The sequence below is a fragment of the Nestor notabilis genome, unplaced genomic scaffold (assembly GCF_000696875.1).
Source record: "Nestor notabilis isolate BGI_N333 unplaced genomic scaffold, ASM69687v1 scaffold7762, whole genome shotgun sequence".
In the NCBI taxonomy this organism is placed as follows: domain Eukaryota; kingdom Metazoa; phylum Chordata; class Aves; order Psittaciformes; family Psittacidae; genus Nestor; species Nestor notabilis.
In genome coordinates this window covers 101,451-115,265 of record NW_009917052.1, presented here as the reverse complement: position 1 = coordinate 115,265, position 13,815 = coordinate 101,451, and the positions used below count along the sequence as shown (strand labels likewise).

Below are 13,815 nucleotides of genomic sequence, written 5' to 3'. Positions count from 1 at the left end.
CTATAGCAGGAATGTACCTAATTGCTCAAGTCCAAAATGGTTAATCTTTTTGTAACTTTATACGCTGCAGTGGCACTTCAGTGAAAAAAAGCAACTAAACAGCCATCCAGGGCAATGAGCACAAGAAGGTTCAGAGAAATTATGGGAATCTTTTTAAATGTTTGCAAACCTCTTTTCCCACCCTCACCCCCATCCTAGCAGGTTCATTATGGTTACCAGATTAGCTGTTCCACTTTAATGTTAGAAAGAATTTCTTACAAGGAATGTCTTGCAAGACCTTGGCTAGAAAAAGATTTTTACAATTACTGATAAAAATATTCTATTCTTTCCCTTTCCCCACATTTATTTTTTTCATTTTCTTTTGTATTAAAGCCATTCAGGAAAATTAAACAACATAGAATTTTAAATTTAATGAAATTAAATTTAAGAGGATACATAGGGATGCTACTCTCTGTCTGCAGTTCCCTAATGCCACATCTCTACTGTTGGGAACAACAAGTGAATTGAATCTTAAACCAAGATTATTTTGTGAATCAGGGCAGAGTACAAACTATTCAATCTGCCTGAGCCCTGTTAACCGTGACCCATTTCCTCACTTATGGTCACTAAAAGGGTTACAAAGACAATGAATTGCAGCTATCCAAGGCTATTCTAGTGACTCTAGTCACAGAGTTTGTCTACAGCAATATGGAATATACTGGATCAACAGAACATGAGTATTTCCACTGAAAATATTTTTGCTTTTATATCTTCATATGTTAATAGTGTATTGTACTGTAATTTAGATGTGAGACCACCAGAAAAAATGCAGGCATAAAAAAGACCCCAAACATTTCTAAGATCACTAGTGGGAAACATTTATAAAATCTGCAAGTAAAGTACTTACGAACCCCAAAAAGGGAGACAGAAGTTTTAATTTTTTTAAGCATAAGTTTATTATTTATTATAAGCCTGCATCTTTGCTGCCTACCTTGCTGTCATAAGAGAATCCAGCTTTAAATTTCACTAAACAACAGCATCTCCAGATGTTCTACTTCATTGCTTACCTCATCTTTCTTCCCCTCCACCTCAAACTATTCAGCACTACTGCAAAATTTTAACATGAGCCATGTGCTCCAATTACACTTGTCTCCAGGAACTAGTGCAATAAAAGAGCAGGGCTACACACTACTGCTCCACATACCCTTATTACTACTGTTTCAGCTTGGTCTCAGCATTCCCCTCCATGATGGAGAGCCAACACAGATTTAATCAGTATAGAGTCAACATATTGAAACTATTTCATTTGTTAACAGCCATACAACTCCCCTTCCTATGGCTGAAAATGCCATGATTTAAGACAGGATTCACACTCCTTACCTACCAAGCTGGAAAGAAACATCTGACTATGATACAGCCTTTACCTTGCCTGAGAAGAGAAATGGAGTTATAAGTCCAGGAAAATCTGCTACTGACTTTAGAATAAGAAAATGTGCTGTTTTAAAACTGATATGTAGAACATTCAATCTGAGATTACAGCCTTCAAAACAAAGGTTTACCTGTTCGGATGTCAAAGCCTTCAGGCTGAGTCAGACCATCAATGATCAGCTGCAGTGTGTGCACCGTTGTATTTAGCCTTTTGGCTGTGCCTTCCAGACCTTCCTTTTGAATTACTGCGTTTACTTTTTGCTGCATATCTGATTTTCCTATGTCATTTGCATTTCCTCCAATCAACGATAAAAACCTGGGAAGTTTGGACAAAGATAGAGAGAGAGATTTAGAGGGAACTGAACCTTTGCTATATTTAGGGGGTTTAATTACTTCTGCATTGATGTGTGAATAAAACTTCTGCTAAACTAAAATATGAACAGCAAACAGTTTTCCAAGTGGATATCCTCTCAACTCATCACTGATCAGACGTGTACATGGAAACTTAAGAGTCTATCAGTATACATGTATCTCCTGGAATAGATTACAAAACTAGAAGCAAAAATTTCAAAATGTAAATCACTTCTCAGCCCAATGAGTTCATCTCATGCGAAAATCATGTCAGATTATGACTGAAAGATGTCTTTTGCCATGAAAGCTTCCCAGAAATAAGCGAGAAGTCTATAATAGTGTCAATTTTGTCACTCTCATTCAAATTAAAATCAATGGTAAGTAAAACACTGATGAATATTTAAAATATGCAATTAATATGAAGAGATTATGACCAAATTTAAGAAAAACTTTACATAAAATACTTGTCTAAGAACTTTGGTATTAAGAATAAGTAGTTTTTCAGAAATCAGGAAATCATCAAAGTAGTTACAAAACACAAACACCCTTACCCTACCCTATTGCCACGTACATAAACACACACATATTGCAGATTGCGACAAATCTGGACATCTAAAAAGGCTGAAAAGAAATACTTCAAAATAACTACGTATTGATCCATGATCTCTTTTTTAAAAATAAAGTCAAAACACATTTACTGAGGTTTTCAGTTCAACAAATTTGTTGGCACAAATGCTGAGAAGCACAGAGAATAGGTGACAAAAATTCACATGCAGACCCTACTCCTTATTATCAGGAGTGACACCTTAGACAATCTTTATTTATCACTGAATAAAGGTCCTTATTTTACTGAAGGACTTAAAAATGCAAAACAAGCCTTTAATGGATATAAACCAATGAAAATAAGGATGTGGCTCATAGAAACTGAGCCACATTGTAATAAATAAAGCAACTTGTCATTTTCTCATTAGACACTTCAGTTATCTGTTCTGGTGCCCTGCTCTGCACCTCAGCATGGAAAAGTCTCTTTTACCCCGCTTTATCATGTCTCTTACTGTTGGAGGGACACACATGCTTTTTTTGTGTGTTCACCACCACAGCAGACAGGTGGAATTATTGTCCCTGTCCTCCAGATGAGTAAGTGCTCCTTCCAAATTCCTAAAGGAGATCCCACCTTCCTGTCTTTATCCTACTTCACAACAGGTGTAAACTACAAGCCATAAAAGATGTGCTGGCCAACAGGTTCATGCCCTGCACTTGTGAATGGTGGGAGATATTCCAGCTCTGTAAGAAAGCAAAAACTCCTTCCAGCCCCTTTCTTCATCATGAAAAATACATGTTGTGCTCTTATCAGGAGACACAGTGGAGGTTTTTTGTTTTGTTGTTTCCTTTTTTTTTTTAACCTGAGGAACCCAACTGACATTATTTCAGGTGGTAAAAAGTTATATAAACTGAAAGAAAAGAAATTTAATTTTGTATTGGGAAAATATAAATTGAAGGAACATAACTAAAGCTACACCCAACTTGCAGTAAATCACAAAATTAATCTTTGAGCACAAGGGCAAAGCTTCACTCCAAAATACCCACTAATTTCACCAAAAGGATGACATATGTTAAAACATATGTGAAGTAGTTTAAGGTGGTTTGGAAACAACGTAAATCTAAAGAAACATGCAAAATTGTTTATAACATTAAATACAAATTTTTCTTTTCCATAAACAACAATAGGACTAATCAAATATTTTCTCTATTAAGAACCTACATACAAAAAATATCAGACCTTCTATGAAACCATGTTCTGTTGGTATCAAAGGAGCACCAAAAGCAGTTGTAATGACAATACTGAAAGTGGTGTAGGTCCAGGTGAAGCGCTCTTCACAGAACTCCTGAGGGCCTCTTGCTGCTCATGTTGATGGATGGACAATGCTCCACTAGAGCACTAGTGACAGGCAGCAGGTGCCCTGGCTTTGACTGACATGCCAGATGTAACACGACAAACCCAACCAGCCTCATGACTCAACCTTCTAAATAATGTATGCTTTACTGCCTGCCCCTAGAAACAAGTTTGCTGACACTCATGTACTTGGCTTTATTTCACTTCAAATGGAAAATCAGCTGGAGTACCTCCGAGGAACGTTTTCTCACCATTAGGATTTTGCAGAAGTGCATTCACTTTGTAAATTGATAACAGGGTGGGTTTCAACCACATGGACTTGTCACCAACGTATAAAACCCTTGTTACATACAAAACTGTCAAATGTGTGGATAATGCGATCAGAATGCACAGTGCTATGTGCACGCTGCTGGAAAGAGAACCAGCCTGAAACAGGACACAACCCAGGTGCCTGAGCCCTCAATTACTATTCATGAAAGTTATTTTGCCCTCTCTTTCTTCCTCTGTCTCCCCACTCTCCGGAAATCCCAATGAAACTATTTGTCTGATACTCAAAAGGATTTCTCATCTAGGCAAGGACAGTAGGTTTGGGTCCTGTGTTATCAGATACAGTTGTTTAAATAACATAACACCATTACTGCTCAAAATAAAATCTTGGCTCCACCCGAAGGTCCTGCTTAAACATGTGCCCAAGTTGAAGTACATGAGAAGTCCTACTGACCTCAGCAGAATGACTGAAGTTCTGAAAATGAGGCATTTGGTTAAGAATATTTCAGAATTATGAGGTATATCATAGGCAGAACAGAGCACTGTAACAAGAACCAGCATGCACATAGATGCAAAAGAATTTAACAGAAACAGTATATTTCTACTTTGGAAATTCTCACCTTTTTAGGTTAGGTTTTGGTAAAAACCTATGTATTAAAGTATTTCCAAATAAAAGCAATTTTTTAGTGATTACAGATGTAGTTTTTAAAGATACTGTTGAATCTAATTATATATTTAATGTATCATTTTCACTCAAATGAACATAGCCTGAAGGCATTTACAATAAAAAAATCAATATGAAGCACAAATCTCTGACTGAACAGTGGCACATTTATATTGATCATTTCTATTTTTAAATGTCATTGCTATGAACAAAGTTAAATGTTTCCTTATTAAAAAAGCAACTGACAACTTCCTTCAAGAGTCATTTCAAGGTCAGAAAAAAAGGATATAGTAATAAGACTAGGATATAGCTACAGGGTGAGGGGAAAGAAGTTTCCCTTACTTTAGATGTTTTGTTATTTGTCATGTTAAGCTATCTCACTACAGTCATTGAAATATCTCACCCAATTTGTAAATGACAGTTCCAGCTGCGTGACATAAGAACGTGAATGATCTGTGCAAAAGTGAAAATTCAAGTATTTTCCTTGTGTGTGAACTAAATAACATGCTGCAGTACTTCAAGTGCTATGCTTATCTAGTAGAAAGATAAAACTTCAAGAAAAGTTAAAAGAAGTGAAAATGGGAAAGATAAGGTATTTTCTTCTGAAGTGAGGTCATTTTTATAAGATACATTGCCCTGATTTCCTCAAACGTTGAGTGCCTGAGTGAACGGCATGCTTTCTGTTCGAGGCACATCAACTCAGACAAAAGCTGCTGGAGTCTTAGGAGAGTCAGAACAGAGCAAAATTAAGCTCTTTTAGAGACTTTGAGGTTTACAGTTTTGAGATTTAGAGGATACTCGGATACCTCTGCAACTACCTTCCTTTTAAAAGCAATCCTTGCAGTCTTACAGGACCTGTAGAGAATGGTCATGGCTAAATCACTGATGTTTTTATTTAATACATAATTTCATCCATCTTACCCAGATAAAGAAAGAAAAGTAGCACAAATGTAACAAATAAGCACATCATGTTCATTTAACATACACATCTGCACAAAATTACAGCACAACCCTTGCAATGCTTAAAAGATAATGCAAATTTCAGTGGAATGCAAAAAACAGTCAGAAAAGAGTAAAAATATTACCAAGGAAAGCTTTCAGTAAATTTTTAAGAAGTTACTTTAAACCCCCCAAAAAGCTTCTTATAATGTGCAGGAGTTCTAAAGCTTTGCAAGGGTTTTAGTCACAGTCATTTCTGGTTTATGTAATCATTTCCAGCAACACGACTTAAGAGCTGGGAGTACTGGATTCATTACATTAAAGCAACATGATATGCCATTACATCTTGTCACAGTGCACACATGAATTAATGGTAATGCAACATAATCACTCTGAAAACAAAACAACTTTGCATTAACATGCACTTTGTTAGGTAAAATGTACATTCATGACAGTAGCAAGCTGAAATTATGCAGACATTTGTTTTAGTAATGTTTTGAAACACAAAATCGTTATTTAATGCAGATGTTGACTCTTCTTGCTCCGACTGGTGATACAGATCCTCAGTTTTTGACTGCTGATGCAGGTATGTCTAACAATATTTATGCATTACTCTCTGTAATTAGTTGCTAGACACAGAAAGTTAAAGTTTCAAATATATTTAAAACTACTTATGTTGTCTAGCCTGACAAGGAAATTTAACTAAAATTTTTCCTCACATGCATAAATTATTAATATTATAATTACCTGACTGCATGCAGAAGACCAGAAAGCACTCGGATAGTTTATGACATTTTGAATGTTTAAATCTGAGAAACAATGAGTTTCTAAATGAGAAAAGAAGTTCAGACACAGTTACAGAGCAGCACAGCCTCTTCGCTACCCTACCATTGGGCATGCTGTTGTTAGCTGTTTTCATGACTACCGATATATCACATAACTGAAGTGTAACTCAAGATACAAAAATAGTGAAACACGTTGTTACCCACAAAGAATTAGTACTATAAGTACTACAGTTAAAGGAGGTATTTCCATTATTTTTTTTTTAATGCCACCAGTAGGAATTTATGTAAGTTTCAAAAATTTCAACAGATGAAAAAATACCATTTGATTTATGAGTCTAGTATTTCTAGTGTAACTGGAGGAAAATTCTTTGTTATTTTCAAGTTCTTCTAATCATTCTTGTTAACTGAGTATTTTACATTGCATAAAAAGTTTTAAAATGTCTTCACTGGATGGCACTGAAAGCCTTTTCTGCTCTTCTGTTTACTGACAAGATAACTTTCAAAACTATGTCCTCTAAAAATGCAGCTACTAAGTTAATAGACCTATGAATGAACTGGCCTTCTAAAGACATGAGGATGAACTACTATTTGTTAGGCTTAATGGCCCTGATTTTGCAAGTGCTCTGCTTTATTAGGGTTAGCTGTTTCCTACTGGAAATAGTAATAAAGGTTCATTAATTTACAGAACTTAACTTTTTTAGGCTTAAGACTTTACTGAAGAGTATTATTTTGCACATTTTACACTATCTTGAATATACACACGTGTGTACATGCAAGTACAGCCTTATTGAAGTATAGAAAAGATGTTTCTGGTGACTTGGTAGTAAATTTAAGGAAAGAAGTCCTACCACAGCAAAAAACTTTTATCCTCTCTAAAATATTCACAGGTAGACTGCACTGTTAAATATAATACAACAATTGGTTTTCATTGGTCAAACACCATAACAAATAACTACTCCCTCCCTGATTTCTATTCCCCTTAAGCACTGCCTCAGTTGCTCAGTTACAACTAGGGGACCTGGACAGAAGCAAGCCAGCCCAGTGGAGAGCTAGAAATGCCATCAAAGGACAAATGTGCTGCTGCATAAAGGGCAGGAGAGGAAGACCACTTTCTTTTGGTGGTCTCTCCCTAATCAACAGTTTTCCGTCTGCATCTTCTTACATGTCAGTACTCGCCTTCCATGCTAGCAAGTGCAGCTTTTCAGTATAGCAACTGAGATACTATGGATGAGCTGCTACATCCAACCATGGAAAGAGTAGCAGAAACACCAGAGAAATGATTGAACCACCTAGAACAGAACATAAAATGTTATAAACAAATTCTTTGCTGAAAGAGCAAACCCAAATGTTTTACTTTGGTGAGGAATAAGAACACGAATGAGTACTTTGCTGAATCCTCTTGGGATTCTGACATCCTTATGGGACTATCAAGCAGTGTTATCAACGCACAGGGAAGGGCAAGACATGAATCTTCTCTGCAAGTCACTCTGCTCAATACGTAAAAAACTTTTCTTAAAGCATAACCAACTGCACTGAGCAGTGCTATCCATCCTCCAGCCAAAGTCCTAAACCTGGGTAATTAGCCAAGGAAGATTCTCACCTGCGTTATGCAAAATCACAACTTCAGTTCATCTATGAATAGTGGCAAAATATCTCCAAGTCAGACTGAAATACAACCTGTCTGCCAGATGCTCAAATCTGTGAGCAGCAAATATACATTCGGAGTGCCAACCTTCAGCAAAGAACATTTTTATGAGATTTAAATAAAAATGAGTAAATGTTAAAATTCAGTCAAACGAAACCAACTGCCCCCGGCAGACTGTTACAACACAGAAAAAACATTGTGTTTTCTTTCCAGGATTTTGGTTTATAATCATAACCTGGTTGTAACTTCTTGAGACTTCCTAAATGTTACCTTGGTTCTTCTACCAGTTATTTTACAATACGTACCAAGAAATTGGATATGCTTTACTTGTTGTATTAATTGTATGTAGAAGATTCTGCTACTATAAACTGGTTGTCAGGTATAGACTTTTCAGAAACTTAACACACAGCTCTGCTTTGCAGGAAAATACACTGCCTACGAAGTTTGTATTTATTTATTTAACTTTTAGGATATTCTGATTCATAATATTTAGATGTGTTCATAAGTTTCATCACTGCATATGACAAAGTCAAGCTTTGATAGTGTGGAAACCATTAACAAAAAATATGTTGGTCATCTGCAAAGTGTGTTAAATCACCAGTAGGATGTTTCCCAATTCTTCTGCAGAAATTATACAGATTTTAAGTTAAGATGTTCAAATAGCATAAATCAATCATACCAGCACCATTTGTGCCACTGTAGTAAAGATTACATCAGTGTTTCCATTATAAACCCCCTATTTTTCAGGGGTTTCTAATTCAGCCATAAAAATTGGCTCCAGCCTAAAGCTTGGCAACCAAAGTCACCACTTGGGAGCAATTCCTTTAACCATTTTTTTTTTATTTTAATGGATTGGCCTTTCAAGCTACAAAATTGGTGGTTTCAAATTTTGAACTTCTATCCCTCAAAAACATTTTAAAAACTGATAATTTTGCATGTCATAAATCTGTATTGTGGACTGCTGCTTTTGGGTAATTTGGATTAAAGCAGTGGATTAAAATCACCATCTTATTTTGTTTAAAAATAGATGTAACTTCCCATGAAAACTTTTAATCTAATAAAATTTTCACAAGCTATTTTCTTACAGCAAGATGTGGCAGACATGGCATGAGGAAGCCTGACTCATTTACACAGCATGTATTCCATTCATATTAATTTCTGTGAGAAGAGGTAGGTACAACTGCATTATGACGCCTTAAAATCTACCCTTCTTCTTCAAGACAAGAATTCTGCCCTTTGGTAGCACAGATCCACCTGTGAGCTTCATATGGCCTCTGACAAGTTCTTTGCAAGCACAGAAATAGAAGAAATGAATACTTTGAAAGCAGTAATGCACCAGAACTCCTTTAAAGTGTATTTTGTTTAAAACTTCATGCATTAAATATTCATTCTGACCTACTTCTAACAGACTCAATTTTTCTCATGTACATTGATTGAAACTGTAAGAATTATAAATTAGGTTTTAAACCTAGTTTAGTTCTAACACCTTAGAAAGTCCTTTAGATATTGGTTATTTCAGCAAGACACCTCAAATCAAGAACATTAACGTCACTGTTAATGTTTAATTCAGAAGCTTTAGGCTCTCAGAAGCTTTCTCATGAACATAGGCTCAACAAAAGGCAATTACAAGCCCAGTTCCATCCACTGCCTATCAAAGTAAGCAAATATCATCAACAGCTCTGATAAGCTTTGGAGTGAATCCTCCATGCAGACTGAATTCCTAGAAGAATTTTTTCTTAATTCATATTTAGGCAGCAAATTGGTTTGGAAAGCCATTTCCATAAATTCCAAGAAGCTTAACAGCTCACATGCTTTTTTTGAAAAGGTCATTTTAAATATATAATCATTGCTAAATTATAGCATTAGTTGCTTGAGGGGAGGATGTCTGGTTTATATTTAGCCCTTATGTCATGAGTGTCAATTTTTAATACTACACTTCTTGGCTTTTGTCAGTTTGCTGCAGAGCTGTATTTTCTTTTCTGCAAACAGCTATTTGCAGTGAAAAAAAACGTTAGAACTATTTGCCCCCTTCCCCACACCATTCTGTGATATCAAGCTAGTGCATGTTAATAAAATCTATACCATAAAAGTTATGACCTTCATATTCAACAAGCTTTCAAGGAAACTATCTTTTGATTGCAAGAAAAAAAAAATACCGGTGAACATAGAGCACATTTATTGAAAGCACTTCATGAGTTCCCCCCTCCATCAAACTATGTGTACAGATACTCATAAACGTAAGAAGTAAGACAACAGAGAGAAAGCCCAAAGAAAACAGAAGAGACTGATTCCGTCACAGAGACAGATGCTATGCTTAGTAATTTTAGTGTTCCATTAGCAGATATTGTTATTGTGGTTTTATATTTGTTTTAACTGCTACTGATATTCTTTCTGCATAAAAAGACCTGTACAGCACATACCTACAACATGAACTTGGATCTAAACACTTCATTTGAAAATTCAGTCTAGGAGGTGAGAAACAAAGAACAGACAATGGCACAGCTGGAAGCTTAAAGTAGTTGCATTAGCCAAAGAGAAATGACATGATAGGTAGCAGTGGCCTGTAGCCATGTCATACTTCTGCAATGACTTTGCAGCTCTCAAAGCCTAACGAGTTTGACCACGAGCACATTTTAAGAATCAGCAAGGTACCTTCTAAGCAGTGTTGGCTGTGCAATAGGTGGCAGCCTCCTCTCTGAATCATGCATAAGCCCATAACTCAAACCACTATTTTTTTGTTGAGATGTAAAACCTGTACTCATTAATTTTTATTTATTTATTCTTAATACTGTTAATTCTGGGTTCCCAGCCAAATTCCAAATCACAGTTATATGATTTGTGATACCTACTAAAATTTTCTCCCAAATTTCAACTGTATGTAAATCTCTGAGCTACCCTTTGCAGTAATAAATCCCACTCACCTCTTCAGATATAAGAATAATCTGTGCTACTGTGACTCTGGAAACAAAGTCACAATTTGTTATTTTCTGACCAACCTTTGCAATGGTGTTGTATGCAGATAATTTCCTGTAGTATTCCACCATTAACTAGCTACACTTCTCTGCTCCCCGAAGCAATCTTTTCACATCAGCCTTTAGGCAAAGCTGGTAACACTGTGAACACTTTTACTGATCGTTTTATTAGTATGCTAGGGCTGGAAAGCTAAATGGACGATTAATCAAATCCTGACTACTCAATATTTAAATTAAATAAAATATTAGAAATGAACATTATTTTTTAATAACACTTTATTTATTTAATTTTACATTGGCTCACTCTGAATAATATATAGGGGTGACCAAGCTTCCCTACTCTATAAGCTACCTACCAAATGTATGATCATTATGACCAGGGTCTTGCCCAATTTTTTCCTACACCTATGCATAGGGCAGATAATTAATAAATGCTGATGTATAAGAAAAAAAGGGAAATGGTCAAACCAACTACTTACACACTGCACAAAGAGCATGCACTTTAACAGCCAGTTGCACAGTGGCTCTAGAATCAGGCACAAAGAAGAATGAATTGTGGCAGGGAGAGGATGGAAACAAAAGTGCACTGCATACCTAGCAGACAGAACGCATGCAGACCTAGGCATAGGAAGTTGTACATGCAATTATCTCCACCTGATTGAAAACAGAGCATATACTGTAGGGAAGGTGTCCTAAGAATGCAAGGTCCTGTAAAAAGTTTTAGATAAGAAACTCAAGCTTCATGAATTCAGAAATCCAGCATCTCTCTCTGAGGCTAAAAGATGGTTTTGTTTATAAACCAGGAAGCACAGCTCTGTTTCTCCAGGAATAATGATCACAACAGAGATTGTAAGAATTCTAAAGTATCTAACTACTGCTGAAATTAGCCCTGGCACATTTTAAGAAGTGAACCTGTTCACAGCAAATCACCCAAAAAAATAAGTATGTGCTGGTTTATTGCAGGAGATAATGCTTTCTCAAGAGGACAAGCAGAGTCCTGTTTCAACCAGGCTGATGATAGTAAAGATCACAGCTTATACTAGCATTTAGCAGCTGCAGTATGCCCTAACCAGAGGCACACATGGACTCCTAATTACTTTTTTCTGACCTACACAAAACCCATTCTCTTCTTTTAGTTAAAGGTCACTTAGCAAAATTACCCCAGTGTTCATGTATTTGGGATCTTCACACACACATCTTAATTAGATCTCACAGTATCTGAATTTAATTTCAAAGGCTCATGATAATGACACATCCTCACATATGTCTGTGCACTCTTGTGCACACTCAAACACACAAATAAACAAATTCTGGTGGCCAAAATTCATTAAGGAGAAAGCTTGACTGGCATATGCTGAACATCAGGAACAATGTAAAAGCAGTTCTTAATGTTGCAGAGGTATTAAAATACCGCTGACCAAAAATTTGCATCACATTTAAATTAGATTATTTTTAAGAACAAATAAAATTGTTTTAGTTATGGCCTTTTACATAATATATGGGGGCAAGATAGAAGAAAAGTAAACCTCAGTGTTTAGCCATTTTTTAAAACAAATTATTTGTCTCCACACTTTGTGAACTGAAAAGTCCAAACTGAAAGTGATGTCTGGCATAATGAGAGTTGGCAAACAAAGAAATTGAGAAAAGTGGCCTCAAAGAGGTGCAAAGTGGTGATATGAAGAAGACAGCATCATGGGAAGAAAGTCTGGTGAAGTTTTGAAAATGCACTGATTTCCTCACTAGAAAACAATGCGAAAGCAAAAAAACCCCAAAGAATAAAACTAAAAATTGGCATGCACATGGAAGGCAAAACACACCAATTGAAACCCTTTACTTGTAAACAACTTCTGAAACATAACTTTTTCTTGAAGAAAGGTGAGAAAACATCAAATTAATGTGTGTTCCTGTCTTAAAAGGCTGCGCAGGCTGTTGTCAGAAAAATAAATACTTTCATTTTAAAATTTGATAGCATCAATGGTTCAAAAAGCTTCACACTGCTTACCTCATTGCAATGTTGTAAGACTCTGGATGAATACAAGTTTGGTCCAAAGGATTGGGTTGTTGTGAGGCGTATGGTGTTGGTTTACCCTTCTTTTTACCCTGTGCACCTGCTTTAGTCAGAAGCACATGACTTCCAGGTTCAGTTTTCTTATTACTGTCAGAAATCAAAAACGGACATGTCATTCTTAATGAATAAGATCCCAGCCAAGTGCACACATGTGAAAAATGCAATTAGACTTTTATATAATATTCTTTCTTTAAAATAAAAAAAGTACAAAGCCCCTAAAAGGTCATTGTGGGTGAATCTTAATTATAGCATTAAAATTTAACATGTATGTATAAATTAATTTTAAATAGAAACAAACATTGGGAAGGGATTCCCTGCTTCATCAAAATTTCTTCATGATGACAAGATTATAAATAAATAAATTATGAATATTATAAATAAAACACTATACAACTGTCTGCAAAATGGAGACAACCTACTTGACAAAGTGCTGGTGAGGCACTGGAATAGGTTGGTGAGGCACTGGAATAGGTTGCCCAAGGAAGTTGTGCATGCTCCAACCCTGGAGGCGTTTAAGGCCAGGCTGGACAGAGCCTTGGGTGACATAGTTTAGTGTGTGGTGTCCCTGCTCATGGCAGGGGGCATAAAATAGAATGAGTATTTCTTAGAACGCATTACTGGTCTGGTGGACGGTGCCCCTGCCCATTGCAGTGCATTGGAACTAGATGATCTTAAGGTCCTTTCCAACTCTGACTATTCTATGATTCTGTGATAAAGATTTTGTGTGGATATTTTCATACTTAACTGCCAATTAATAGAATCATAGAGTGGTTTGGGTTGGAAGGGACCTTAAAGCTCATCCAGTTCCAACCCCAAGCGACTG

At 36.2% G+C, this 13,815-nt stretch overlaps 1 protein-coding gene across 1 annotated transcript in view; it reads right to left on the bottom strand.

Moving 5' to 3' along the window:
* Positions 1-13,815, bottom strand: part of SRBD1 (S1 RNA binding domain 1) — a gene marked incomplete at its 5' end in the record, with an annotated part of 116,522 nt that overhangs the window by 1,368 nt on the left and 101,339 nt on the right. The window contains 2 exons of the mRNA XM_010024912.1: positions 1,539-1,723; positions 12,927-13,079. Coding sequence (XP_010023214.1) covers positions 1,539-1,723; positions 12,927-13,079 — 338 coding nt within the window. The remainder of the gene's footprint in view (positions 1-1,538; positions 1,724-12,926; positions 13,080-13,815) is intronic.